Consider the following 26,033-nt stretch of genomic DNA (forward strand, 5'->3'; position numbering starts at 1 on the left):
GTAGCATCAGCTTCCTAAAGTTCTGAGTGGTCTGTCTGACTCTCAGAACCTTTGCTCTCATGTTGGACAGAACAAATGTGTCTTTCCAAATCAACAAATACCTCTGGATGCGAATGGGATTTTTGCACATGTGAAAAAGCTTATTGGAACCTGTGTCCTACCTATGGAAAGTCCTTGAATTCCTTCTGTTGAGTGAAGCGGGACTCCTCCAACAGCCAGGTGTCTGAGAGGCATCTACAATGCTTGGATGGTAGTTGAGCAGGCAGCAAATAGACCAGTTGGAACGATCTCTAACTCTGGAGGTTCCTTCTGATCAGTTATGTTTGGGTTCCAGTTGTTGATTTGCATGTCTGCTGAAGAAGCAAACTAGGGACCAAATGTGGGTGCAGACATGAATGATGAAAAAGTAGACGATGCCTTTCAAATGTATTCTTAGTCCGTTTGCTTTCTGTAATCCCTATGACAGTTAGAACGATTAGATGCTACTTTGGTTATTTCTAGGTGGCCAAGACATTCTTGGTGGCTCTTGATGGAGGTTCTGTGAACACTTCCTGCAGAGGTGCACCAGCTGTGCAAGGAAGGGCTTTTCTCAGCCCCAGCTATTATCCTTCCACCTTGAAGATGGAAAGGCAGGCCTTCAAGCCTTACTAACTATCAGGATGTCACCCAATGTGACTTCCATACTTATGGCATCATTTAAGTTGTAAATTATCCTAGCATATAACACTTGGAAAGCCCTTGTTAACTGAACTGTTCAGAATTGTCTGCTGTTATCTTAGTGAGGGATATAGTTCTGTTTGCAAGATGACTGGATTATGGTCTTCAATCAGATACACTGAGCTTCAGTGTAATGCAGATTCTCACCATATTTAGTGAGTTCCTCAAGTAACATATGTATTCTGAGGGTGCAAACTGCCCACTGTAAGTGCATAGTAGTGTTAGAACTTAATGCTGTTGCCTATTCAGAACGCAAGGTTTTTTAACACATAAGAATATTGGATAATTCTTATCTGGTGCAAATGTGCTAAAATTTTGAGGGGGGTAGGAAGTAATATCCTTATCTTGCTCAGTTAAAAGGACATTTCTGTCTCCAAAGAGATCCCAGCTGCTTTCAACATTCCCTGAAAAAGCAAGTGTTATGTCATGGGGTTTGTATCTAAGGGTTTGGAAGAAAGGAAATCTGAAAAATGATTAGCTCATGAAAAAAAGCTGTTTGAATGGAGCAGTGTGCATAAACAATATTAGCCAGGAACACAGCAGGTCACTTTCTAGGACCCTGAACAGAAGAACACGTTATTTCTAGTGGCAGAAAACAGATGGGATGCATTAGTTCCAACGTCTGTTATAAAAGGTTATGAGTTCCTGTGGAAAGGGGAACTGAAAAATGAACACCAGTGGCTTTCTGGGACCCCAAAGAAAGCTATAGCCCTAACTTCCACTTTAGTATAATCTGCTCTACATAAATCAGTGTTTCAGTTTGCCATAACCTCTTGTGGGCAGCTAGCTACTTGAAATACAGCAAAATTAACTTCCTAGCAGTTTTTTGGTTGTTAGGAGCACAAAGACATTGTTTCCAGCAGATAGCAACAGAAATAACTAAAGCTAGAGTGGTATTTCAGTGTAACTTCGTGTATCAATCCTGGGCTGTTTTTTCCTCCTCCGATAACAGCACACCAACCAGAATACATTTATCATTTAAGGCTGTATCTCAAGAGTGTGGAGACTTTTTCAGCCTGAGGGTCAGGTCACATTATCTTACGGAAAACCTTCTGGATGTTGCATTCCAGTACTGGGTGGGGCAAGAGGGAATACTGGGTGGAGCAGTAGATGCAACTCTTACTAGAGATATATTTTTTTTGGAAATTCTGAACCCACAGGAGAATATTTTTAGGGGTGTGGAAATTTGTGGACAACTGAAAAAAAAAATCTACTTTTTAAAGCCGCTTTTACAGATCAAATGTCACTTTGTTGCTTTAGGAACATAACATGTATTTTGTATAATATGGTTTGCCATTAGATTATCATGTTTGATATATTAAAATACAATTTATTTGGTCCATTACAAATTGAATTTACATTTTTAATTCATTTCATTTTATTTCTTTTTACAAGTGGAGCTCCAAGCTGCTGAACTGTAAGGAGTCTAGCATCCCTTTCATTTTGTCAGTTTATGAGAATGGAAAAAACAATAAAAACAGGAGAAACCATTATGATTATAGTAAAAATAAGAAAACTATATATTTGACTCAGTCCTACTCAGAGTAGACCCATTAAAATTGAGGGACCTATGTTAGTCATGTCTCTTAACTTCCAGTAGGTCTATCTAAGTAGGACTAGCATTGAATACCACTCTGTCTCCTTCTGTTCTCCATAGTGCCAAGCAGACGTAATGCACTCATTGCCATAAAAAGAGCTGTGAGGGGGGTGGGGAGGGGGCAGAGAGAAGGCAGAGCCAAGACTCAATGAATACTTCATGAAATTTAATCAATCTCATTTTCTGAGCTATCTCAATCCATTTATGCTTCTTCATATTTGTCATCATATTTATTATGGACTTCTAAATATCAAAGGTTTGCCTGGATAGAAACAAATTTATCTACCCTGTCACATGACATAGCCCAACATCTTTCAATTTTCCCATTTTGGGAGAGGGAAAAGGGCTTCGGGGTGGGGGTGGGGAAACAGCACTAAATGTTGTACACGTGATTGGCACTTGTGTGTTTGGTTTTCCTGTGTTAAATATTGCTAAGGGAGACCTGATTGGCACTTTGATGTGGGGATAAGTGTGTGTGGGGATTTAATTCATTGCTCCTGTCATGGTTCCAATACAGGTAGGACTTGCCCAGTGGTTACCATTTGCCTTCAGAGGAAAGCTGCCGTTGGGTGTAAAGATTTTGAAAGACAACGAAGTAAACGAGGGGCAGTCACGTGTCTAGTTTGACCTTGAGAGTATATTATCCTTGTCCCTTGTGCACACAGTCTCTCTTGCGGAATTTGGTGTGTGTGTCATAACATTTTTGCATGCCGGAATAGGTTGATTCAGACTTTTGGCAAGGGGTGTTTGTTGCATATATTCCAGCGCGTAGTATGTATGCTGTAAACACCACAATTCATTTCTGTTTTGTGGATATTTATAAATAGTTCTGGAGCAGGTTCCAGAGAGCTGCAGACAATCAAATATTTCTCCGTTCGTGGCCCCAAATGTTTGCAAACCTGTTTCAGCTTTACGTAATATTTGCTGTTCGCAGCATTGCCATGTAAAACATGATCTATTACCTCATGCATGGTTTGAAGCAACTGAGTATACACGGAATAGGTAGAGCTGAGCCTTATAACATTGTATGAAGATTAGATAAATTGTATATGTGATATTTCTAACAGGTACTTTGTGTACCTCTGTGATATTTTTTCCTTCTTCATGTTTGGACGTTAACACAGATATAGAGTGTGTGTGAAGATTGGGACCTAATTTCTTGTGGAAGGCTGCAATTACGCTTTGAACATTCCTGCTATTCTGCTGCTTTTCATATTGGGAAATTGGTGTATCAAACTGTCTGGGAATTCTCTGTATAAAGTAATCCAGGACAGAATATGGGCAGCTCTTGAATAGCAAAGTAATTTTCAAGCTGAGCTATTTATGCAATGAAACAGTAGCAGACATGGTTAAATTGTTTTCTTTGGCAAGCACAAATTGGTGACTCTCTTGGGAACCACAGAGAACCTGAAATTAGGCAGGCTCTTATCTGGGTCAAGAATCCTTGGAAATTGAAAAGAAAAAACTGTCAGAAAAAAAACCCTACTGGTCTATGAAATACTATCAAAAGCTACTGAAAGAAAGCTAAAAATATATGCTGCTTTATGCTGAAATACCATTCTAGGATACCACACAGGAAGATATAAAAGTAATAGTGTCAGGTCTTAGATGTAAGCAACAAGAAAAGAAGCAAAAAATTCATTCTTTCTTATGGAAAGGTGTGAAGAGAAACCATTATAGTTTAATTATCTGCATATTTTCTTCCCAATTTCAGGCATATAGGCCCGTTAATTTCAATGTCAATTAAGAACTAGGTACAATCGAAAAGTGTTTTGTTTCTACTTTTGCAAAATCATTATTTATATTAGTTGTTTACAGCTCTTTGAAAATATGTAATCTTATCTTTATATGCTGTGATGTGCTAAGGAATGTGTTAGATACTTACATTGTGCTTAAATAATAGAAAATACATGTAACATATGAAATGTTCTTTTTTATAGTTGAAATTATTCTATTTGTATTGTCAGAAGGCATTAAGAATAAAATGTAATTAACTTTTTATAGGTTGGGCTCATGTGGTTTGTGCTCTGTACATTCCCGAGGTGCAATTTGCAAATGTTTCTACAATGGAACCTATCGTGTTGCAGTCTGTTCCTCATGATCGCTATAATAAGGTATAATTCTACTATGACTTATTTTCTTGATATAATTTCGTATTTGAAAAATATGCTATATATTTCACATCTCATTAAAAACAAACAAGCATATTTTGCTTTGAAGGGCTTGTATTTCCTTAAAGAACATTTTGTATGAAAGAAAATGAGTAAAATTATTTACGTCTTACTGAAGTTTATAGCATGAGGTAATATCTACTTAGATATCTAATGTTTTTCATCATCAACTGATCAAATAGGTTTATGACATTTCCTGTTTTATTAGTAATCACTATATTTAGCAGCAGATTACTGTTGATCAGTTCCTTGATACGGTTCTTATTAAAAGCTAATTGAGAGTAGAATTGAATTTTTCAACTGTTGTTGTTGTTGTTGTTGTTGTTGTTGTTGTTCTCTCCCTTTCTTCTTATAGAACAATGTTCACAGTTCTCATTCTCTTGCTTTAGGGAAGCATCTGTAGTTAAACATTGTTTTGCCATTGAGAAAGTGAATGAAATATCAGCAGGAGCTCCCCACCCACTCATGTTCTTTACACATAATAGACCAGTGTAGAAATTCAGTTGGAACGTGTGTGGTGAGATTTAGATTATGCTGACTCACAAGTTAAGTACAGGCGACTCCCCACTTATGTGGAGGTTACATTCTGGTCCCCCGCACACATAATTGAAATTGGCTAAAGAAGGGAGCACCCTCTAAAAAACCCTTTAAATGCCCTTTCTGTAGCTCTCTCTTCAAACCATACCAAAATTACTGTATCCAAAAATATCTACAGCTATAATTGAAGTTCTGGGGCTGGCAGGAGGCTGGAGGACGAAAGTAGCAGCTGCTGCTGTGCTACCCCGCACATGCAGCTGTTAGGTGGGTAGGCTGAGCAGTGTAAACAAAGCCCCACTATGCCTCTTCAGGGTCTCCTCTGCCCTCACTGACGTCCTTTTCATGCTCCCGGGAGGTTCTCCTTGTGAGCCATGAGGACACTCCAACTCTCTTGCCATTTCCAGGTGAATTGAATTATTTAATTATTTTCTGGTGCTGCGTGTATATGAGGTTACACAGCAGTCAATCATATGTAAGTGGGGGGACACCTGTATTATTGGAGTTGTACATGCATAGAGCCCAGTAGACAAAACCAGAGTGTACAGATTAGGGGATTCAGGTCCTCGTGTGTAAACCGCTTAGAGGTTTTATTACAGTCAAGCAGTATATACGTTTTGGTAACCTACATACGGCTTAAAAATGGATACATATATGATACCCAGCATGCAATATCATTGAGATCTTGGAGCAGGGGGGAAGGGTGAACCCTGCCATGTGTTTTCTTGAACGTTGGCTGGGGATTAATACAGCGTTCATTGAAGATGTGCCATAGTCATCTGTATGTACTCTAACTCTTTATCCAGCCTCCCATTTTCAATTGGGGGACCAATGTATGGGGTTTGGGACAGATAGATGGAGTAGGGACGTTGTTAGATGCACAGTATGGGGAGGACTTCCAGAAATCTGAGTCCTGTTCCCTCTGTTACCATTCACCAGTTAACCCGATCTGCTGTTTTGTCTAATTTTATTTTTTAACTTAACTTATAGTTATTTTTAACTTTGTCAGATGTCAAGCACAGTATTAAAGGTAAAAGTAAAGGTACCTCTGCCCGTACGGGCCAGTCGTGACCAACTCTAGGGTTGTGCACCCATCTCACTTAAGAGGCCGGGGGCCAGCGCTGTCCGGAGACACTTCCGGGTCACGTGGCCAGCGTGACGAAGCTGCTCTGGCGAGCCGGCACCAGCGCAGCACATGAAAATGCCGTTTACCTTCCCGCTATAAAGCGGTACCTATTTATCTACTTGCACTTAGGGGTGCTTTCGAACTGCTAGTAGGGCAGGAGCTGGGACCGAAAGACGGGAGCTCACCCCGCCGCGGGGATTCGAACCGCCGACCATACAATCGGCAAGCCCTAGGCACTGAGGTTTTATCCACAGCGCCACCCGCGTCCCTAAGCACAGTATTACAAAGCTACAATTAAGGCTACAGAAAATGTCATCCCACATAGGCCAGTTTAAAGAACTAATTTATGATACTAGTTTCATAAACTGGGCATTAGGGATGCAATTCAGCTTTCTATTTCTTGAACGGCAGAACTACAGGCTGTACGGAAAAACATTTTTGAAACTGAAGGGGGTTTCAAAATTAGTTTGATATCAAGAGTTTGTTATACATAGAAAAGCCAGTTTAGTTGAGTTAGTGCAAGTTAACTTGCATTATCAGACTTTTACTATCTTTTCTAGACATCGTTTTGTTTCTGTGGTTTCTCAACAATTCACCACCATTTATTTTTTCAGTGACTACATTTCATTACATTTTTTTCATTCTCATTCATAAAAAAATATTGTGGTACATTCTGTCTGCATATCATATCTTTGCTGTAAGTGTGTTTTAGTCATGAAATACATTAAAACCATGTTGTTGTTGTTGTTTCAAAAATCCTAAAGTCCTTGCTCCTCACAATTTGCCCAACGTGTAGCTGGTGTTTTATAACATGTTCACCCTAATCCAGTGACAGTGATTCTTCAATAGAAGAATTAGTTGCTCTGTGTGTGGTTGTAATGTTCAGGTAGTTGGCACTGGAACTTGATGTTGTAAAAGCAGAACATGTGATCAATAAGATCTAGTTGGGCATGTTTAGTCTACTACACATCCCTGGATTGGGTTGATGCAGTTGAACAAGAGATCATAAAGACACATGATTTTATCATATTTGTAGAAAACCATTTTGCAATGTGAACTGATATTTGAAAAACAGTTGTCTATGTGTTTGACTAAGGCCTACTCAGAGTAGATCCATTAATATGTATATTTTAAGGGCATTTTATAAAACTGATTCATATTGTATGAAAATTTGGAAAGGATATGCTTATATATATTTATATGCAACTGTGTTGTTCCCCTTAATGTGTGAGAGACTCACTTTTTCTCCATGTGTATGCTCTGTAGCAGATTTACAGATATGTCACACATCCATTTTGTAACCATACCTATGTCATATACGTATGTTTACAAAATGGATATATGATATTTCTGTAGTTAACAGGTATATATTGCTAACTTGGATAATGTGTGAAGGGACCCTTTGAGTCCTGTTTTTGTTTTTGGTGCAGCTTCAGGCTTTGCTAGTGGGCATTTATTGGTGAATACTTAATCATTGCTGAAAACATTAGGCTGCTCAGCACTGGGCCTGTAGAGAAGAAACGTGGTGGGACTTGTGTGCCCTCTTTCACATCTAAAACAAAGATGAATGTCAGATACATATGGGCAAATATCTTCATGAGATTTCTGTAGTAAACTTGTCGGGTAGAATACAGACTCTTACATGAAGAAAGTTGTTAGATGGATTTGTGTTTACTAATAAGATAGAGATGAGTGTATGAGCATTATATGATGTAAGGTAGAACAGGAGCCTGTCATTGGAGGGAGCAAATAATAGTTGGTTATGGATTAGAATAAGAGTTCCAAATGTTTTTGAGAGAACTGGATAGACTGTAATAAGCCAGTATCAAAGTTCATTATCTTGTGGAAAGTGACTGGTTACATTAAACATTTCATGTCATGAAATTGTAATGAGATGATTAAATGAGATTGTATGTTGCTAAGGGCACCAGTATTTGAACAATGCTTTCAAAGAATCTATTAATACATTTGTAAGCAGCCTTTGAAAGTTCCACCCTACAGTCAATACAGTTGTACCTTGGTAGTCGAATGCCTTAGTTGTCGAACAAATCGGCTCCCAGACATCGCAAACCCAGAAGTGAGTGTTCTGGTTTGCATACGTTTTTGGGAAGCTGAATGTCCAGTGTGGCTTCCGATTGGCTACAGGAAGCTCCTGCAGCCAATCGGAAGCGGTGCCTTGGTTTTTGAACCGTTTCGGGAGTTGAATGGGCTCCCAGAACAGATTAAATTTGAGAACCAAGGTACGACTGTACAGGAGTACCACAAGTAAGACACCAACTCGTTTCAGCAGACAACCCTTGCTGTCCCCAAACATGAAGCTTGTTGAGTTTTCAGTTGAAGAGCTAGAGGCATTGCAAGAGTTAAAATATTTGTTTGGATTAGAATTGTACTGTATTTAATAAGTACTAGGAATGCCCAGCTATGCATCCTGTGAGACTGAGATTATTTTAAGAATATATCAATTTTCTGTGAATATTAGAAATCTTGTTTGAAAATGAGGTTTATTGTGAATCTCCATGCTGGTAAAGGAATTACTGAATCTGCCTAGAAGAGTTCATTTTTATGAAATCCTCTGGCAGCCATGAAACAGCCCCCATTATAGCTTTGTGATTGCTGATATGCATTTCTGGGTTTCAGTTCTGCAGGGTAGCCATTGATAGAAAACAGTTAATGCCAGTAGCCCAAGGAAAATTGAGATAATCTTACTTCACAAGAATGTTGTCTTAGAAGTATTTTGTTAGACCTGCAAAAGCAACAGGTTTTATTGAAAAATATTAAAATGTTAGCTTTGCATATTTTAAATAGAACTCCTTTGTGTTTGTGCATCTGGGAATGTGTGTTGTATGCTGCTGGCCCCACTGGAGGTCTTCCACATTGCTACAGCGAATTTAATTAAAATAATCAGAAAATCTTAATGATACAATGATCTGAAGAAATGTAAATTATAGGGCACTTATCATGTTGCAAAGTTATTCCAGGTTTCTTAGTACAGTACTGTTATTTACTGCATCTGAAGCCTGATGTCAGTCATTGATTACCATACAGGGACACTTTCCCATAATGCCTTTCCTTGCCATTAACATGATATGAAGCCTCAGTAAACTCATTCTGAGTCTTCATAACCAAGGAGCTTTATTTGCCAGAACCAACCTCAAGGGTAGTGTATTAATGTGAAGACATACCATATGATAAAGAAGTAAGTTTTATTCACCCAAGGGTGGTCTGTGCATGAGGCAAAGCGAAGCCATTTGCCTCGGGTGGATCTGATTCTCTCCCCCCCCTCCTCGCCCTCACTGTTGTACTGCTGCCAGCACATTCCATGCTGTGGATCCAGTGCAGTTCCCCTTGCCACTGTGTCCTCGCCATTGCTGTGGTCTTGTGGTGGCAGCGCAGCCACAGCCACAGTTGTGGTGATGGGTTGGGCAGCAGTGACAGCAGAGGGAGGAAGGGGGTAGGGCACCAGATCTGCAGGGGGCAGGCATCAGGGGCGTAGGCAAAATGTCTTGGGCCAGCCCTGTATTTATCAATGCTATACATAATGCAGGGACTAAACTATGCTTTATTTCACCCTGGTCAGAAAATTAGCTTGATGCCCTCCTATGCACATTTGTGTACACACATAGAGACTAGGAGCCACAATAGCATCCCTCTGGAGGCTTTGAAGCACGTGAACGTGATTACTGATAACTGATTATATGAATAGCCTAAGGGTAGCCCTTCTTCCTTGCCTCAGCTTCACCTGGGGCAAAAAACCTGGTTAGCGCCCCCCCCCCCCGTAGCTACAGCTCTGCATCTTGGTAGCATTGGAAACAGCTAATCACACAAAGTATTCTACATAACATACAGTCTGTTTTGGAATATTGGAGTGTGACTTCAATTAGCAGGTCTGAGAACCGAAGCACTGTTCAGTCTTGCCTTTGCTTTGTATTTGCTGTAGTTGCACAAAGGAGTATTACTCTTACTTTTGCTGCTGAGTTTGAGTCCATTTAAAGATAATAGTGTTCTTACAACTGTCTTATTTTCCCCACTAGACATGTTATATATGTGATGAGCAAGGCAGAGAAAGTAAAGCAGCCACTGGCGCTTGCATGACTTGTAACAAGCATGGATGCCGCCAAGCTTTCCATGTAACATGGTAAGTAAGCAATTCCCACTTGCGTGCATTCCTGGTTTCCTCTCTCCAAGTTATATTGTTTTATTGCCCTGGTAGATGTGCTCCATAGTGGCATGATTCCATTTTAAATAATCACTTGTTATAGCATGGTTGCAGTAAGTACATTTCACTTCACCATTATTTCTATAACTCATTGTACAATTTGTGCTGCGGTAGTGCAGAAAAAAGGCTTGATGTCCTTCCTACTCACAAACAGCAGTAACCTTAAGACATTTTTCTGATTAGATTTTCAAGTGCATGTTTACACACTCGGCCAAAAGATTATCTTTTATCTAAATAAGAACCTGTTTTAGGGAGCAGTTCTGTGTATCCCGGGAGGGAGGCTGAGAGGTTGTAGGATGTTGTGGAGAGGGAAGTCTGTGGGCACAGGCCTCCCTAGTATGGTGGCATAAGTTCTGTTGCTGTCATTCTACTACCAGCAGTGTTCTGAGGATGGTAGAGAAACAGGGCCTTCTGGGACATATTGGGGAAGGCATTGCATCCACTTGATCCCAGACCCCATTGTTGTCCAGACATGCCAACAGAAAGAGAGAAAAACTATTTCCCCTTTCATTACTTATTTCCCTTCCCATTAGTGTCAATGGGAGAGAAAAAATTTAGAAGGCTGAAAAGAGACGAGTGGAACCTCTGCCTCCCAGCTCCTGACTTCCACCTTGACCAGCCCAAGCTGGGAGAGCTTAGGCAGTGGCATTCCCTCTACCAAATATCCCCCCCCCCGACAACTTTGGGATTCCTCTCCTAAATAATTTGTTGAGCAGTTACATTTTCCATCTTCAGTATCTGATTTCTTCCTCTCTTTTTCTTCTTCTCAGTGCACAGTTTGCAGGACTTCTTTGTGAAGAAGAAGGAAATGGTGCAGATAACGTACAGTATTGTGGCTACTGTAAATACCATTTCAGTAAGCTGGTAAGAATCTGTTGAATTTAGTGTTTCAAATATTGTATTTTACTAATAACATGTACACATAACAATTGACCACTAACAAGGTGTTGCTTTTACTAAATAGTGACTAAAATGTAATCTTTTGGTCATTTTTCAAAATTTAGTGAATGACAATTTTGACTTTCCAGTTTTATTTCATAGTGAGTTTAATCTTTGTTATGGGAATACCCTGAGGAGCACCCACATTTGAATACTAGATGTGTACCTTGCCTTATAAAGAAAACGCTTCCTAACTAAATCAGACAGTCATCCAGTCCATCATTCTTGCAGCAGTGCCCCCCCCATCCCAGATATCTCTGGGAAGCCCCAAATCAGAACATGATAGTAATAGCCGTGCACTGATCTCTGTCCCCTATGGATAGTAAGGTTCCTTTTTAGCTATCATAATAATAGCAACTAAGCTGGCTTCCCGATTCTCTTGCTCTTATTTAAACTATTTTTTTTTAAAAAAATAGCATTTTTTTTCTGGCTTGTTTTATGTACATTTGGTTTGTCAGAACACTTCACTATGTTTCAATTCAGGCAAGCCCTGCAATTTTTAGAAGAAAAATTATTGACTTTTATAGCATTCTTTATTATTTGCATTGTTTATGTGCCACCCTAAAACAAAAACTATCTGCGCTGCTTTGAACATAAAAATACACGTTACAATAAAAGTACAATAAAAACACAGCAATAAAATCAGAACAGTCAATTGAAACAGAGAGCAAATAAATAAATTCACAATTTAAAACAGTGGAATAAAAGTTCACTGAATTAAATAATATTCAAAACACAATGAACAAAGGCCTGGGAAAATTAGAAGGCCTTTCAGGTGGGGGGGGGGGGAACCTACCAGACGAGGTGTGAGGCAGACCTCTCTAGAAACTGAATTCAACAAGTGGGGGGCTACTGGTGCAAAGGACCTTTTCTTGATACTGCTATTTAACTACCCTTTCATCTTTTCAGATTTATTGGTGCCTATTTTCACCTGTTGTAGCTATTATTAAAGAAGTTTAAAATAATTTCCAAGCTTCTTGAAGTGATTTGGCTCTCCCAACTATGTATGTTTTAGCTTACTTTTACCTAATAATAACCATAATATTAATGTTAATTCCCCATTTTACAGTTTAATATGACTAAGGGAATTTCTGGTCATTTTTTCATATTCACTGTATTTAAGCATGATTGTATTGTGTTCATTGTTTGCATCTTCTGCCAGATCCTATTCACCTTTTGGGATTAAATACATAAGTTTTCTTTTTGATGAGTTCCATGATTGACCATCCCATATGGAGTCATTTATTGTCTCTAGAAAACTTGTGCCTATTGTGGTACGATTCCCCCACCCCCTGAGAAATTTCTTGGAGTCTCTTGTTATAATATTTCCAACCTTAGCTGCATCCCTGACAACCTTTTTGTAATTTAGCCTATTTTACAAGCCTAAATGGGAGTAAGTCTAACTGAATTCAGCGAGACTTGCTTCTGAACTGACATGCATAGGATTTATGCTGTCAGTCACTATTAGAGCAATAGCCATATCTTATTATTTTTACTTGGATTTTGGGGATAAACTTTGTTCTAAGTTTTCTCATTTATTCAGTTAACTAATGCCATTTCTTTAAAAATTGTATGTGAGGATAATCACATGCTGTTGACTTTTCAGTATTCTCCTAGGTTTCTGATGCAGCAAATAAAGCTATATTCTCTTCCAATTCTGAGTTTCCTAATTTATATATTTTGTCCTTCTCCTAAAATTATTTTTCTGTGTAGGATTTCAAGTGACATTTGATTATTTCTGAACAGCTCCCATTAGTTTCTGTGCTTGTTGTCAGTTTCTGTTCTATCTGTACTCTGAGGGTGTAGATTAAGGCTCCAGATTGTTCCATTGCTGCTACATCTCTACCTGCATGACACCTGACATCAGGTGTGGGCAGGTGGGCATGGTTTGGGGGGAAAGTGCCTTGTGGGCCAAATTTGGTCCCATGTTGGGGCTGATTTAGCCTGAAGGCCACTGCTTCCCCACCCCTGATATAGAATAACAGCTGTAAGTGATCCTGAAACAGATACTCCTCAGCACCTGCAGGTTGTTCACCAAAAGTTGGGCTTTACAACCTATGATTTAAATGCTAGATTCTGATTCATTTGGGATTCAAGATAAGCAAGTGTTGTCAATGCAGAATGTGATCCAGAGATGTGGAATGAATCTGATTTAACTTATTCATAAGCTATATATACTTAAGAGCTGACTAGAGAGGATTCTGCTGTGTATACAGGTTTTCCCCACCCTAGCATATTAAAGTGTTAGACCTGAATTTGGTATTTCTCAGATCTTACAGGCAATGGACCCTCAGTAAGATGCCTGATATTTATCCTTGCTCAGTCCCTCCCATTCCCAGGACACACTTAAGTTCTGCAAAAGTTTCCTTTCTTTCCCTTCTGATCTTCACTTGCTGCTACTGTAAACCCTCCTGACTTCCCACTTTCTTTTCCTGGATTTTTCCATGCTTTGTCATGTGGATTTAGTCATCTTGCTTTCATTTCATTGTTTTGCACATACAGTGGTGCCCCGCAAGACGAACGCCTCGCAAGACGGAAAAACCGCTAGACGAAAGGGTTTTCCATTTTGGAGGCGCTTCGCAAAACGAATTTCCCTATGGGCTTCCTTCGCAAGACGAAAGCCCATAGGGAAATCTCCGGGACAGCGGGGAAGCGCAGCGCTTCTTCCCCACTGTCCTCGGACCTCCTCCGAAGGCTGGCGGTGGGGCGGAAAGCCCTTCTCCCCGCGCCAGCCTTCGGAAGGCTGCTCCGAAGGCTGGCGGTGGGGCGGAAAGCCCTTCTCCCCACGCCAGCCTTCGGATGGCTGTCCTGAAGACTTGCGGTGGGAGGAGGGTTTTCCTTCCCACCGCCAACATTCAGAATGCTGTTCTGAATGTTGGCGGTGGGGAGGAAAAACCCTCCTCCCACCGCAAGGCCCGGGAACAGAGGAGAAGCGCTGCGCCCCTTCCCCTCTGTTCCCGTACCTGTCCTGAAGGCTTGCGGTGGGGAGAAAAGCCCTTCTCCGCACCGCCAGCCTGGCAAGCGGTTTCCATAGGAACGCATTAATTGATTTTCAATGCATTCCTATGGGAAACCGTGCTTCGCAAGATGAAAAACTCGCAAGAAGAAAAAACTTGCGGAACGAATTAATTTCGTCTTGCGAGGCACCACTGTAGATATCTTCATGTCTTCTGGATTGGAATGGCAGCTCAGAATTGCTTGCCTCCCTGTAGCGCTAGTATCAGCAGGAGGACTGTTTATTCTGCTATCAGTAAATGCTAGAAACAACTATAGCTGGAATTGCCTTGGCTACTTGGCTTTACTTGAACACTAGTACTAGGGATTAGGATTTTATTCTGTTCTTTTCTCCTCTTTGACAGCCTTAATATTTTATAAGGATCTCTGATCAAAGTGGAGTTAAGGTTTCAAATTCCACATAAGCGGGAATAACTCCACTTATTCAGTTGTTTGCATTTGACTACTGTACTTGCATTGATAGAAAATAAGTTTATCTATGTAAAATGAGTACTGATGTTAATATCTCACAGTTTACTAATGGCACAGCCAATACTCTATAAACCTGCATGTCTGAGATCATGCAGTGGAGCTGACAGTATGGCTTCTGATGTAATATGTGCATTTTTAAATGTTTTGTCTGTAGTAAGGGGATTGGACCCTTTCTGTCCCCAGCCCACTCAGCAGTCAAATTTTGGACGTTTTGTTTGCATTTTGGTGTACACAGCCACAACCTAAAATGTGCAACTTGTAAATTTCAGTTTTGTGGTACATAGGGCTGACTTGTGTTAGACTTTATGCACATAGACTCCTATGCAAACATGATTATCTGATGAGCAGTTGTCATGCAGATCCAGGGGCATGAAAGTACAACCACCTATTCTCTTTGAGAATATAAGGAAAGCCCTGTTGGATCAAGGCAGAGACCTGCCTAGTCCAGCCTTATGCTTATGGGCTGCCTGCAAACAGGACCTGAACACAAGAGCACTTTCCTCTGCTGTCGTTTCCAGAAGCTGGTATTCAGAAGCATGGCTGCCTCTGACTGTGGAGGCAGACCATTGTCATCATGACTACTAGTCACTGATAGCTGTATTGTCCATTAATTTGTCTACTCCCCTTTTAAAGCCATCCAAGTTGGTGGCCATCTCTGCTTACTGTGGAAGTAAAATCCATAGTTTAACTACGCATTGCACTTTCTTTTAACTGTCCCAAAATTTCCAACATTCATTGGAATGCTACAAGTTTTTGTGTTGGATGGCTACAAGTTGTAGTGTAATGTGTTTAGTGTTAGTGTTATGAAAGAGGGAGAAAAACTTTTTTCCATTTCCTCCATGCCATGCATAATTTTATAAATTTCTATCATGTCACCTCTTTCTCACCTTTCCTATGATTTAAAAAGTCCAAAATGTTGCAACTTCCTCATAGGGGAGTTTTTCCAACCCCTTGATCCTTTTGGTCACAGTTTTCTGAAACTTTTCTAACTCTTGAATACACTTTTTGAAGTGAAGCAACCAGAACTGTACACAGTATTCCAAACGTGGTCATACCATAGATTTGTATAACGGCAGTATGATATTGGCAGTTTTATTTTCCATTCCTTTCCTAATGATCCCTAGTATGGAATTTGCAGTTTTCACAGCTGTTGCCCACCAGGTCAACATTTTAATTGAGCTATTCATTATAATCTCAAGGTCTCTTTCCTGGTCACTTGCTGCCAGCTCAGACCTCAGGATCATGTGTGTGTGTGTTTGTGTGTAAGATTTCTTTTGTACCAACATGCGAAACTTTATACTTGTTTACATTGAATTACTATTGCCATTTTTCTGCCCATTCACTCAGTTTGTTTTAATATCCCTGAACAATTTTGTATTATCAGCAAACATGGCCACATCACTGCTCACTCCTAATTCTAAATTGTTTATGAACGAATAAAGAGGCACAGGTTCCAATACTGATTCCAGGGGGCCTCCACTTTCTACAACTGCCATTTATTCCTGATGCACAAGAGGACCTCTCCTTTTATTCCATGACTGTTAAGCTTGGTCGGGAGCCAGAGTTTTTTGAGAGTCCATGTACACATTATCTGTATGCTTCCTATCTCTCACAAAGACCCATAACAGATTAGTAAGACGGGACTTGCCATTGCAGAAGCCATGTTGGCTCTGCTTCAGCAAGGCTTGTTCTTCTATATGCGTCATTATTTTGTCTTTGACAATTCTTTCCACCATTTTTCTTGGGATAAGCGTTAAGCTATTTGGCCTGTAATTTCCAGGATTCTCCCAGTTCCCTTTTTAGAAATTGGTGCACACTGGCTGCTTTCTAGTTCTCAGGGACAAGTTATATTTTTTTGTTAGAATATCAACAATTTCACATTTGAGTTCTTTGAGAACTCGCAAGTGAATGCCACCCAGACCAAGTGATCTATTAGATGTAAAACTTCATTTCTTAGCAGCACTATCTGCCTCAGACATCTTTGCACTTGTAGCTCTCATAACCTCTGTATAGATCAGTAGTCGCCGTAGAATCATTACAATTTTTCAAATTTCTGTGGCTTTCCTTGTTATGGAATGATGCCTGAAAAAGTACAGGATGGGGCTTTTTAAGTGGTTGGGCTTCTAATAATGAAAGACACAGTTTTCCCCATGAACTTTCAATTCATATATTTAAACACCTGTTGTTCTGCAGTATTTTATAAATCCCCACTTTTCTCCAGTCAGTGACATGATACCTTGAAACAATAAAATTCATGCATGGCAGAAAGTCCACGGAAAAATGTGTTACCCAAGTAAGAAAGAGAGCATTAATTGAATGGTTGCAGAATTCTCCAGTGTACTCAAACTTGCATTTTCTGATTTTAAATGCATGAAAAAAATTGAATTGTGCATTACTTTCTTCAGCACTATAAAAGTACAAGTAAGTAATGTGCCAGAATTATATTGAGGATTATTGAGGCTACAGTTGTTGAAGCATTTATTTGTTATTTTTAAGCACTATGCAAATAAATATTGCATAGATAATAAAAAATACAAGTCTAATATAAATTCTGCTTCTTGGGAAATGTTTTAATACTTGGATTGACTCTTTAAATATTGCTACTTTTTTAAAGGTATGATTACCTAGAAATACTGTTGATTCTGAAATGGTTTGATTCTGAAGCAGCTGCTCTTTAGCTGTTTAACTGTCAGCTTCAATGAGCAAATGAGTAGAAGTTGCTAATTCTTTAGGCTGGGAACTACTAATAGGTGCTGTTTATTTAAGCCAGAAAGAGTTTGCTTCACATAAGCATGTCTTAATATATGCAAATTCAGCAAAATAATGCTTTTATACTTATGATACTGACTCTATAAAGGTACCTTTACAAATAGTGGCAGTGAAGATAGCAGGCTTTTTATTCTTGTCTTTTCATACTCTTCAGAACAGTTTGTGTAGATTATGAGTGTTTTGGTTAGCTCTGGAGTTGTGCATTTGTGTTTTGATTGATAAGGTGCTTGTCAGACATGGTGTAGATGGCTTTTACGTATATTCATTTCATGAATATATATATATATGTGTGTATATATATTTTCTCTTTTTAGAAAAAGAGCAAACGGGCATCTAATAGGTCATATGATCAAAGTTTAAGTGATTCTTCCTCTCACTCTCAGGATAAGCACCATGAGAAAGAGAAAAAAGTAAGTGGATCTGTTACATAACACATCTGCTTTTATTGTGTTAGCACCTTCGAAATGTTTAATCAGTAATCATTAAATGTATGAGGATGTTTGGTTTCTTCAGTGTGGGAAACAACTATATTAATACTGTGTGCATGTTGATTCAGCGATAACAAGACCTAGTGGAGGAACTCTCCTTTTTGTTCCTTACATTTCATTCTACCAGTGTCCTTGTTTCAAGTTGCGGGGAAAGGGGATTAGAGTAGGGTTTCTTGCATGCAATTGATTTTATTATAGATTTTGTCATATAATAGTGAAGCTGGTTTTCATTTGACTATACGAGTAGCATACTAGTTCTTAAAAATATCAGTTTCTGCATATCTTATTATTGCAATCTTTCATGTACCCATTTCACTTCTGTTGAAGAAAGCTAGCTAGAAGTTGTTGGCTGATCTTTTGGTGGTACTTGCAATCTTTTCTGCATTGTAATTACATACAAGATGCTATTATCATTCATATGGAAATTTGTAATCTCAGTAAATTGTAAAAAATAAATCACTAAAGACTAATTGCATCCCTGTTGACTTGTTCTTCTTATACTTTGATTTTAGATAGTTTAGGGAAGAAGGTTGATTCAGTGTTGGTAAGTGAATACTTGCAAATTTTTGGCTCACAATACCAAATTTATAATTGCTTTAAGTTATTTGTTTTCCATTGCATAGAACTAAAGCAGCAGATATAACTCAAACCTCCATAAGAGGAGAGTAGACTCCGTCTGGATATTCCAAGCCTATGTTCAGTGTTCCCTTGTTTTGTGAACTATTTGTTGGGGAAACGTCTCTGCTTTTCCAACTTGGCCATATTTGCTAGGATTCAGAAAGGTATACATTGAACTTGGCTCAGCTTCTTGCCGGTGATGTGGGATGGGGCACAATCCTGAAATTGTTTTTCATAAAATGTAATTAGCAAATAAATAAATCTATAAAATTCCAGTCAATCTGAGTAGTTTCAAGTTGTATCAGTCATAAATATGACTTCTGTAGTGATAAGCTGCCCATAGCTTTGTTGTAGGTAGAATGATCCTATAGTGGAAAAGAATGTGGCTAACATACTTTTAAATTAGAATCACTTTAATCCAATCTGCAACTAACAAGTAGTATGTTTCTGCAGACAGACATAGTGAAAGTGAGGGTGCCAGTTCTGTTCCAGGCAATAGCTTTGAGAGTACAGGGGTTCTGAATCAAGGCAAAAAAATCTGGTTTAGGCCACCAGAGTAAGAAGTCAAGGCAGGGTAAAGTCTCTGGGTTATGGCAATGCAAGGGTTTCAAGATTCATAACTCAATGCAAAACTCAGGCTAGAGACTCCATAACAGCAGAGATTAAATGTTGCCTGAGCATGGCAGATTTTCAGACTTAATTGAAGCTGCAGCTCTATCTGAGTTGCTAGTTTCACCTTAAGTGAGACAAGGTGCCTCATCCAGCCTGCCGTGACAGATTGGGAGAGTCTGTGGTTCTGTTAAGACTTCTGAGTTGGAGCTCTCTGAGTCAGAGGAGGGAAAGTGACTGGCCTAATAGACTCCTCTTTCATTAGTACTTCTGGACAGGTCCTCTCAGAGGTGTAGAGAGGCCTGGGCCACTTCCAACTTTTGAGACCTCTACTCAGAATAAAAACTGCAAACAATGAGTCAACACACTAAAACAAAAGAATACAATCCTTCCCCCTCCCCATTCAACAGCCAAAAACTGTTTCCTTCAGACTCAGAGCAAGAAATACAAAGGGCCTGTGTGTAGGCCAGCCTGAGAACTAGACACACCGGTTGGATGGGAGAAATTTGCACAGTGGAAACTCTCTTCTCAAATATTTAGGCTGCAATCCTAATCCCAATGGGAGTAACCTCAATTGAATTCAATATAATTTATTTCTTATGGTTAGGATTGCCCTGTCCATGTGTGCAAGTGCCTTAGATACGCACAAGGGCTCTTTGGCTCCCAGCCATAGATAACCCTAATTATCCTAATGATGCAGAAAGAGGCACAGTAGCTGTGTGTTGACATTTCCATCTTATAAGTGGGCAGAAGGCCAACAATTAGAGGCTTTCTCAAGATTATTGACCAAGGCTCATGGTTTTGCTTCCCTCACCATGTCTCTCTACGTAATATGAGGAAATTTTTATCTTGAGATTCTAGTTACATTCTCCCACCTTTCTCGGCAGTTTGAATATACTTGTGCATTTGTCACACCAAGCTATTGACTACTAAGTTTTTTCCACTTTTGCAGGGGGGGGGGTATTCGTGATACTCAGTTGTATTTTAAATTGATGTATGGATATGTTAATATTTTAATATTCTGTTACTAAAGCTAACAGCATTAGAATAATAGAACCTAATAGGGAGTTCATTCCTGGAGTGTAGATCCTTGTGGCATCATCCATACATATGGGAGAATCCAAAAGGAGCCAATTGCCAGTTAAGCATGCTCAGTGGTCACAGAAGAGTGCCTTTTTGAGGAGGAGTAATTCAGAACGGGGGATGGAGAGGAATTGGATATAGAATATCCTGGAAAAGGGCATAGCTGGCTGGCTGGAGGCCTTAACAGAAGCACTGCACGCTGCCAAATGTTCTTGCAGGTCCCCTTGTATAGAACATTGCTGGAGCCTGCTTGCCTGTTGGGTAGTTTCTAAACCATTTTAAATGATTATAGCCTGAGAGCTCAGTTTTTAAAGTAAGCTATTTGTTCTTAACAGTAGCAATTGCAAATAAATCTGTTTTATTTAATTTCAGTTTACAAAATTTCAAAATCCCTTGATAGATGAATTTAAGTTTTGAAAATGTCATGATTTTTCCATAATTGCAAACATGAGAGACGCGTTTTACAGTTAAAAGCCTATGCTGTGTTGCAGTGGAGGAGCAGACATTAATGAACTGTTCATTTTAGTGTGTATCCTTCTTCAAGTCATAATGGAAACGTGGGTGGGGAACTTCTTGCTACACTTGTTCAACAAGCATTTCCAGCTCTTTGGAAGAGCTGCCAAGCCGATCTGCACTGTATAAAGACAACATGCAGTATGTGAACAAAATAAAACTGACTGAAAGAGCAACCAACCAAAACAATACTATAACATTTTTTTCCTTATTTAAAACTTTGTTGCTGTGAAATGCTTCTCTTTGTATTGCACTGAAGAAAATATTGATGCTGCAGATAGAATTAAGAATTAATTGTCCAGTAGCAAATACCTTGTGTTAGATGTGCCAGAAAGTCCTTTAAGGATTTACAGTAGGACTTAAGATCTCCCTGTTACATTTCACTGGCTAGAAAATTGGTGCCTTTAGAAGGGGAAAGAGCCTAACCACCAGTTGATATTATGTTTGGGGTATGTCTTTGTATGCTGAAGTGACATTTTGATGCTGGGGTTTTCTGGGCAGGGGAATGGAGATACTTTTGAAGTCCTCTTGGTCTCCCTTTTGTCTGTGAAACTGCGCATATAGATTTGTTGTGTCAATTTCTTTCATTGATTGATGAACTAGCTGGCTTTATAGGTATGGCTATTTACATTTGGGTCACCGTTTATTCTTTATTATAATTAATGGTAGTATCATAGCTGATTTGCTCTCATCTCATAGCTGTTGTTTTTGGGGTTGTTTTTTTAATGGATGCTTGTTCTTAAGAGTTTTAGGTGAAATTTATGGTCCAATGTGTATAATTCAGCTGTTTACATTTTATTATATGCAGATGATGCTGTTTTAACCTTGCAAACCCACTTGGGACTTAGATGACTTGCAAATTATTGCAGATTGTTATTGAAACAAATATTAACTATGAGAAGTCAAAAGTTAATGGTCCTTCCAAAAGGGAAGGCCAAGTGAACTCCAGCCATTGGTATGGATAAGTATCTTGGGATCTTGTTTCATGAATCTACCAGTTAGGAAGTGCAGGACAAATTAGCAAAGGTCAAAGCAAAGCATACAATAATAACATTAATTGGATTTTTCTACACAACAGGAAGTAAATTTGTTCCAGCAACCATATGTATGTAGGCTGCAAAAAGTTGTGACCCAGATTTTGTTTGGAGCCTCAATCTTGTTTCCAGGACTCAACTTTTCTTTGGAAGGAATTCAGTCTTCCTTTCTTAGAACTATACCTAAATGTGTTGCTGGTGCTGCTTTTAATTTGGAAGTCAGTTTTAGCTCATTAAGTAGCTTGGCATGGACATATTCAATTCATTATTGGCTTCAAATTTGCTCCTTTACCTCTTCCAACTCTCTGGTCTGTCAGGTGCTGCTTTGTGTCTTTCTGGAAAAGAGAGTTAAGTGGAAAAAACTGCTGTTGGTTTTTCTCCTGTTTTCTGCTCTCACTGGAATTAGTAGTTGAATAGAGAATAAATATATAGGCGGGCAAGAGCTACATCTATTAGCTAGGGGAACATTACTGTACGTCATTGGTCCTGGCTTCATCTGCTTCTAATAATGGTGTGTCAATACCAATGCCTCAGTACAGAAGAGTATTTTATTGGACCATTTTAATATTAATTCTTCAAAGAGTTTAGATGGCAGAATTGCTAGAGAGCTTTCATTTAAAGATAGAGGCTGTTCATGTAACCACACAAAGACCAAAACAGTCTCATGTGTTCTTTTACTGTAGTTTTTATCAGGAGCTTAGTATTGTATATCCTTTTATATGACAGCTTCCTAGTTGATCTTATTACAGAGCAGGTGGCAAAATATCTGAATGGCGTCATATTTCTTGTTCTTAGACTGTCAGGTTTTAAACAGTTTGCTTCAGTGAGGCTGCAATTTTGTATTTTGTCTTTTTGACCTGTTGATCATAATAAACATCTGAATATCTAATTTAGGTGTCATGCTCTATATATGGTTTTGCTGTATGTTTTTGCTATTGGCATTTGCTAGAAGTTTGCCTTTTTAAATCATCATATTTATTTATTGCAGTATTGATATTTTACTTTATTAAATTTGTATACCACCTTCATCCATAGTTCTCGGGGCGGTTCACAGCAATAGGCTGTAATGCTTTCTTGAGGGCGGGGGAAGTCTTATAAAGAAGAGCACATCCTTTGTTGAGTGGTATATTCATTGTTGAATTGTTTCTTCTTAATATCTGCAATAATTGACTTTTCTGTATGCAGGGCAGTGATGGAATCTACTATATTTTGGTCCAAGGTGCCAATAAGGTAACTGGCAGTGTTGGATCTCCAGTAGCAGTGGGAGGAACTCCCCCCAGGTTGTGGGTATGGTGGCTGCTGCAATAAGCAAATGACTGATTGGTTGAGCATGGTGTTAAGAATGCGTAAACTCTACTGTTGGTTCAGTGAGAGGGAGTTGAACAGGTCTAAACAGCAACTAATGTGATTGATTTCCACCCCACAGCTCTGGGAAGCTATGGATCTTTATATTCTTTCCATGATTCCTTTCCTCCTCAAACCAACTCTGACTCTAGGAACAAACTGTACCTGGGATTCTGCCATGCCCAAAAGCTTTTCCATAGGTCAAATTGGGCACTCTTGCTCCATCTACACCATCATCCCCCTTCCACTAAAGCATCAGCTCTGTATACAAAGTCATTCGGAATGGTGGACTTGTTGCCCAAGCCTCATATGATAACTATTTCCTTGAATTGTGCCTGGAAACAAATTGGGAGCCAATGAGATCAAACAAAAAGGGAATGACATGATCTTTGTAAAGTGTACCTGGAAGCAATCTTGCCACACCATTCTGCATCAGTTACACTTTCCAAACCCTTAGAGCACATTTGAGGTGTGACAGGAGGGATGGTACCTCTGGTGGGGGACATGTTGTGCTCCTTCTGGAGTAGTTTGGCCACCTTTGGTCCCCACCCTGCACTCAGCTCTCACCTGTGGCTCCTAGAAGCTGCCAGCATGCGACAGTGGCCATACCCCGGGAAATGGATCTGACTGGCTCGCTAAATCAGGTGAGGGTTGCCGATTGGTCTCAACCCTCAGTGGATCAAGGACTTCCCCTGCATGCGATGACTGGATCTGGTTGCGTAAGTGGATGAAACTGGTAGTTGGTCCAGTGGTCAAGAAGGTGGTTTATGCACACGCTATAGAGGGAAGTGAGATGCAGATGGGTCTCATCAACCTGGGAAGGTAACCCATCAAGGAGAAGGAAAACTCTGATCCTAAACCTCCCACTGCCTTGCCTCCTTCCGCCAACTCCGGCAGCCAAGCTGGTGCCAAACATATTGTTCTGCTTTCCTTTGGAACATATCAGCAAGGCCAAGAGGGGGGTCTTGTCATCTGGGCAGCCCAGGACCTCTATATACACAGCCCCAGGCTTGCGCCCGGGGGGGGGGGTCACTGGTGTAGCACTCCATTGGCCAAGCTGGATATTACCAAGGTATATTTGATAGTGCTTTTTAATTGTGACATGTTGAACTGTGTGCATGTTATACAAACATATATCATGGTTAATTCTTATTGCAATTTTAAAGATAAATTTAAAATGTCATGATACCGATAATTAACACTATAATATAGTTTGAAATTTTTATTGAAAGAAACTAAAATCTACTAACTCCAAAATTCCAATTATCAAAAATAAAGGAATGATGTAAAATGAATTTACATTTTTTCTAAAAAACCGAATTTGTCTTTGCCAGCTAGTCATACTGCAAAGGGAGAAGTCGTAGCCAAACTAAATGATGGTCTACAAAAGAGAGAGCTTAAAAATGGCTTCTCTAGCATCGTGTTTAAAAAATACTTTGTTTTATAGCAATCTGAAGACCACAGAAGTTACTAAATATAATCTTTCCCATGCAACCAAAATGTGTGCTTGGAATTTCCCCTTATGCTTCCAAATGCCTAAAATAATGTATGACTCCTGGAATCGTTAGAAAAGGTATCTCCCCACAGAACCACAAAGTCCATAAGTTGCCAAAAGAAGCCCAAATCAGCATGTGGCAACTCATTGGCATAGTTTCCTTTTCTATTGGTCTTAAATTAGATTTACCAGGCCTGAAACTGCTGAAATGTTTGCTAGGCCAATATGTTTTCTGGTGTCATTTCTTATTCTAAGATAGCTCTCAAAATACTGTGGCTCCATGTAATTAGGCTTGCATAGTTCTGTGGGTTCTGTGCTTTGAAAGGGATCTTACATAGCATTGGAAAGGAAAACTGAGCCACACAGAATAGATTGTATTTGTGTGGTTTCTTGTACTTTATGTTTCCCACCCTTATGCCACCACATACAAGGTTTACTATGCCTGCCAGCTGCGTGCATAGGAGGGAGCGGCATTGTGGTAGGAGGCATACTTCCTCTACTCAAATTCAGATATGCTGTACACTATAAATGGAAACAAGACAGCAGCTTACTGCTACTGAAAAAAAAGCTTGACAAAACCCCATAACATGCTTCTCTGAGCCAGTTAAGTATGGTTATTCTGGAATGAGCTAGTAGTTGGTAGGAAATAAACTAGACTTAATAGTTGTAGTCTGATGGCCTTTTGAGAGTTCATGTGACCCTTTCCGGTTGGTGAAAAACCCGGATGTTCTGTCCTATGAGATATAGGCAGCGTGCAGGATTGCTGGACACTGGGAAGATAGCACAGGGTGAGCTTCATGGTAACCTTTGTGACAAACTGATTGAACTGTAGAACAACAGCCTGTCCTTCGACTATGAGACAGGGCTGCCCCTGAGTGTTCTTCTCCTGAGAACAGGTAAGGGCAAGCAGACATTTAAAGCACAGCTGGGACTCGCATCATACTGAAGTTGGAGATGAAAGCTCTGCAGTGGTTATGGCAGCACTGCTGGAAAAGAAGTCTCTTCCTATGCCACAGTCTACAGACTTTTCCTCTGCTGATCACAGTTGGAAATGGCTCTGTGGGTCAGTTATGTTCTTGGTTCGCACTCAGCTGTCTGTATTTAGGTTAACTTGGTGACCTTTCCTTCGACTAGGTGCTGGACTTTCCAAATGACTTAATGCACATTAATGTACGCTTTACCCTAATGTACACTACATGTTTAGAGTAAGAGTGAGTCTTCTCTCTTCCACCCCAAATTATTCAGTTATTCAAATTTATTTTGGGAACTATGAACATAGAACCAGGAGCCATTC

At 39.6% G+C, this 26,033-nt stretch overlaps 1 protein-coding gene across 6 annotated transcripts in view; it reads left to right on the forward strand.

The window, feature by feature from the left end:
* The window catches only part of MLLT10 (MLLT10 histone lysine methyltransferase DOT1L cofactor), a 101,479-nt gene that overhangs the window by 16,417 nt on the left and 59,029 nt on the right, over positions 1 to 26,033 (forward strand). For 4 of the 6 annotated variants that reach the window (XM_081163152.1, XM_081163151.1, XM_081163154.1 and 1 more), the window contains 4 exons: positions 4,319 to 4,428; positions 10,177 to 10,280; positions 11,132 to 11,225; positions 17,870 to 17,965. In XM_081163152.1, the coding sequence (XP_081019278.1) occupies positions 4,319 to 4,428; positions 10,177 to 10,280; positions 11,132 to 11,225; positions 17,870 to 17,965 (404 nt within the window). The remainder of the gene's footprint in view (positions 1 to 4,318; positions 4,429 to 10,176; positions 10,281 to 11,131; positions 11,226 to 17,869; positions 17,966 to 26,033) is intronic. The other 2 variants (XM_081163153.1, XM_081163156.1) reach the window with 1 other exon arrangement.

Source organism: Podarcis bocagei (genome assembly GCF_964188305.1).
Source record: "Podarcis bocagei genome assembly, chromosome: 12".
Taxonomy (NCBI): domain Eukaryota; kingdom Metazoa; phylum Chordata; class Lepidosauria; order Squamata; family Lacertidae; genus Podarcis; species Podarcis bocagei.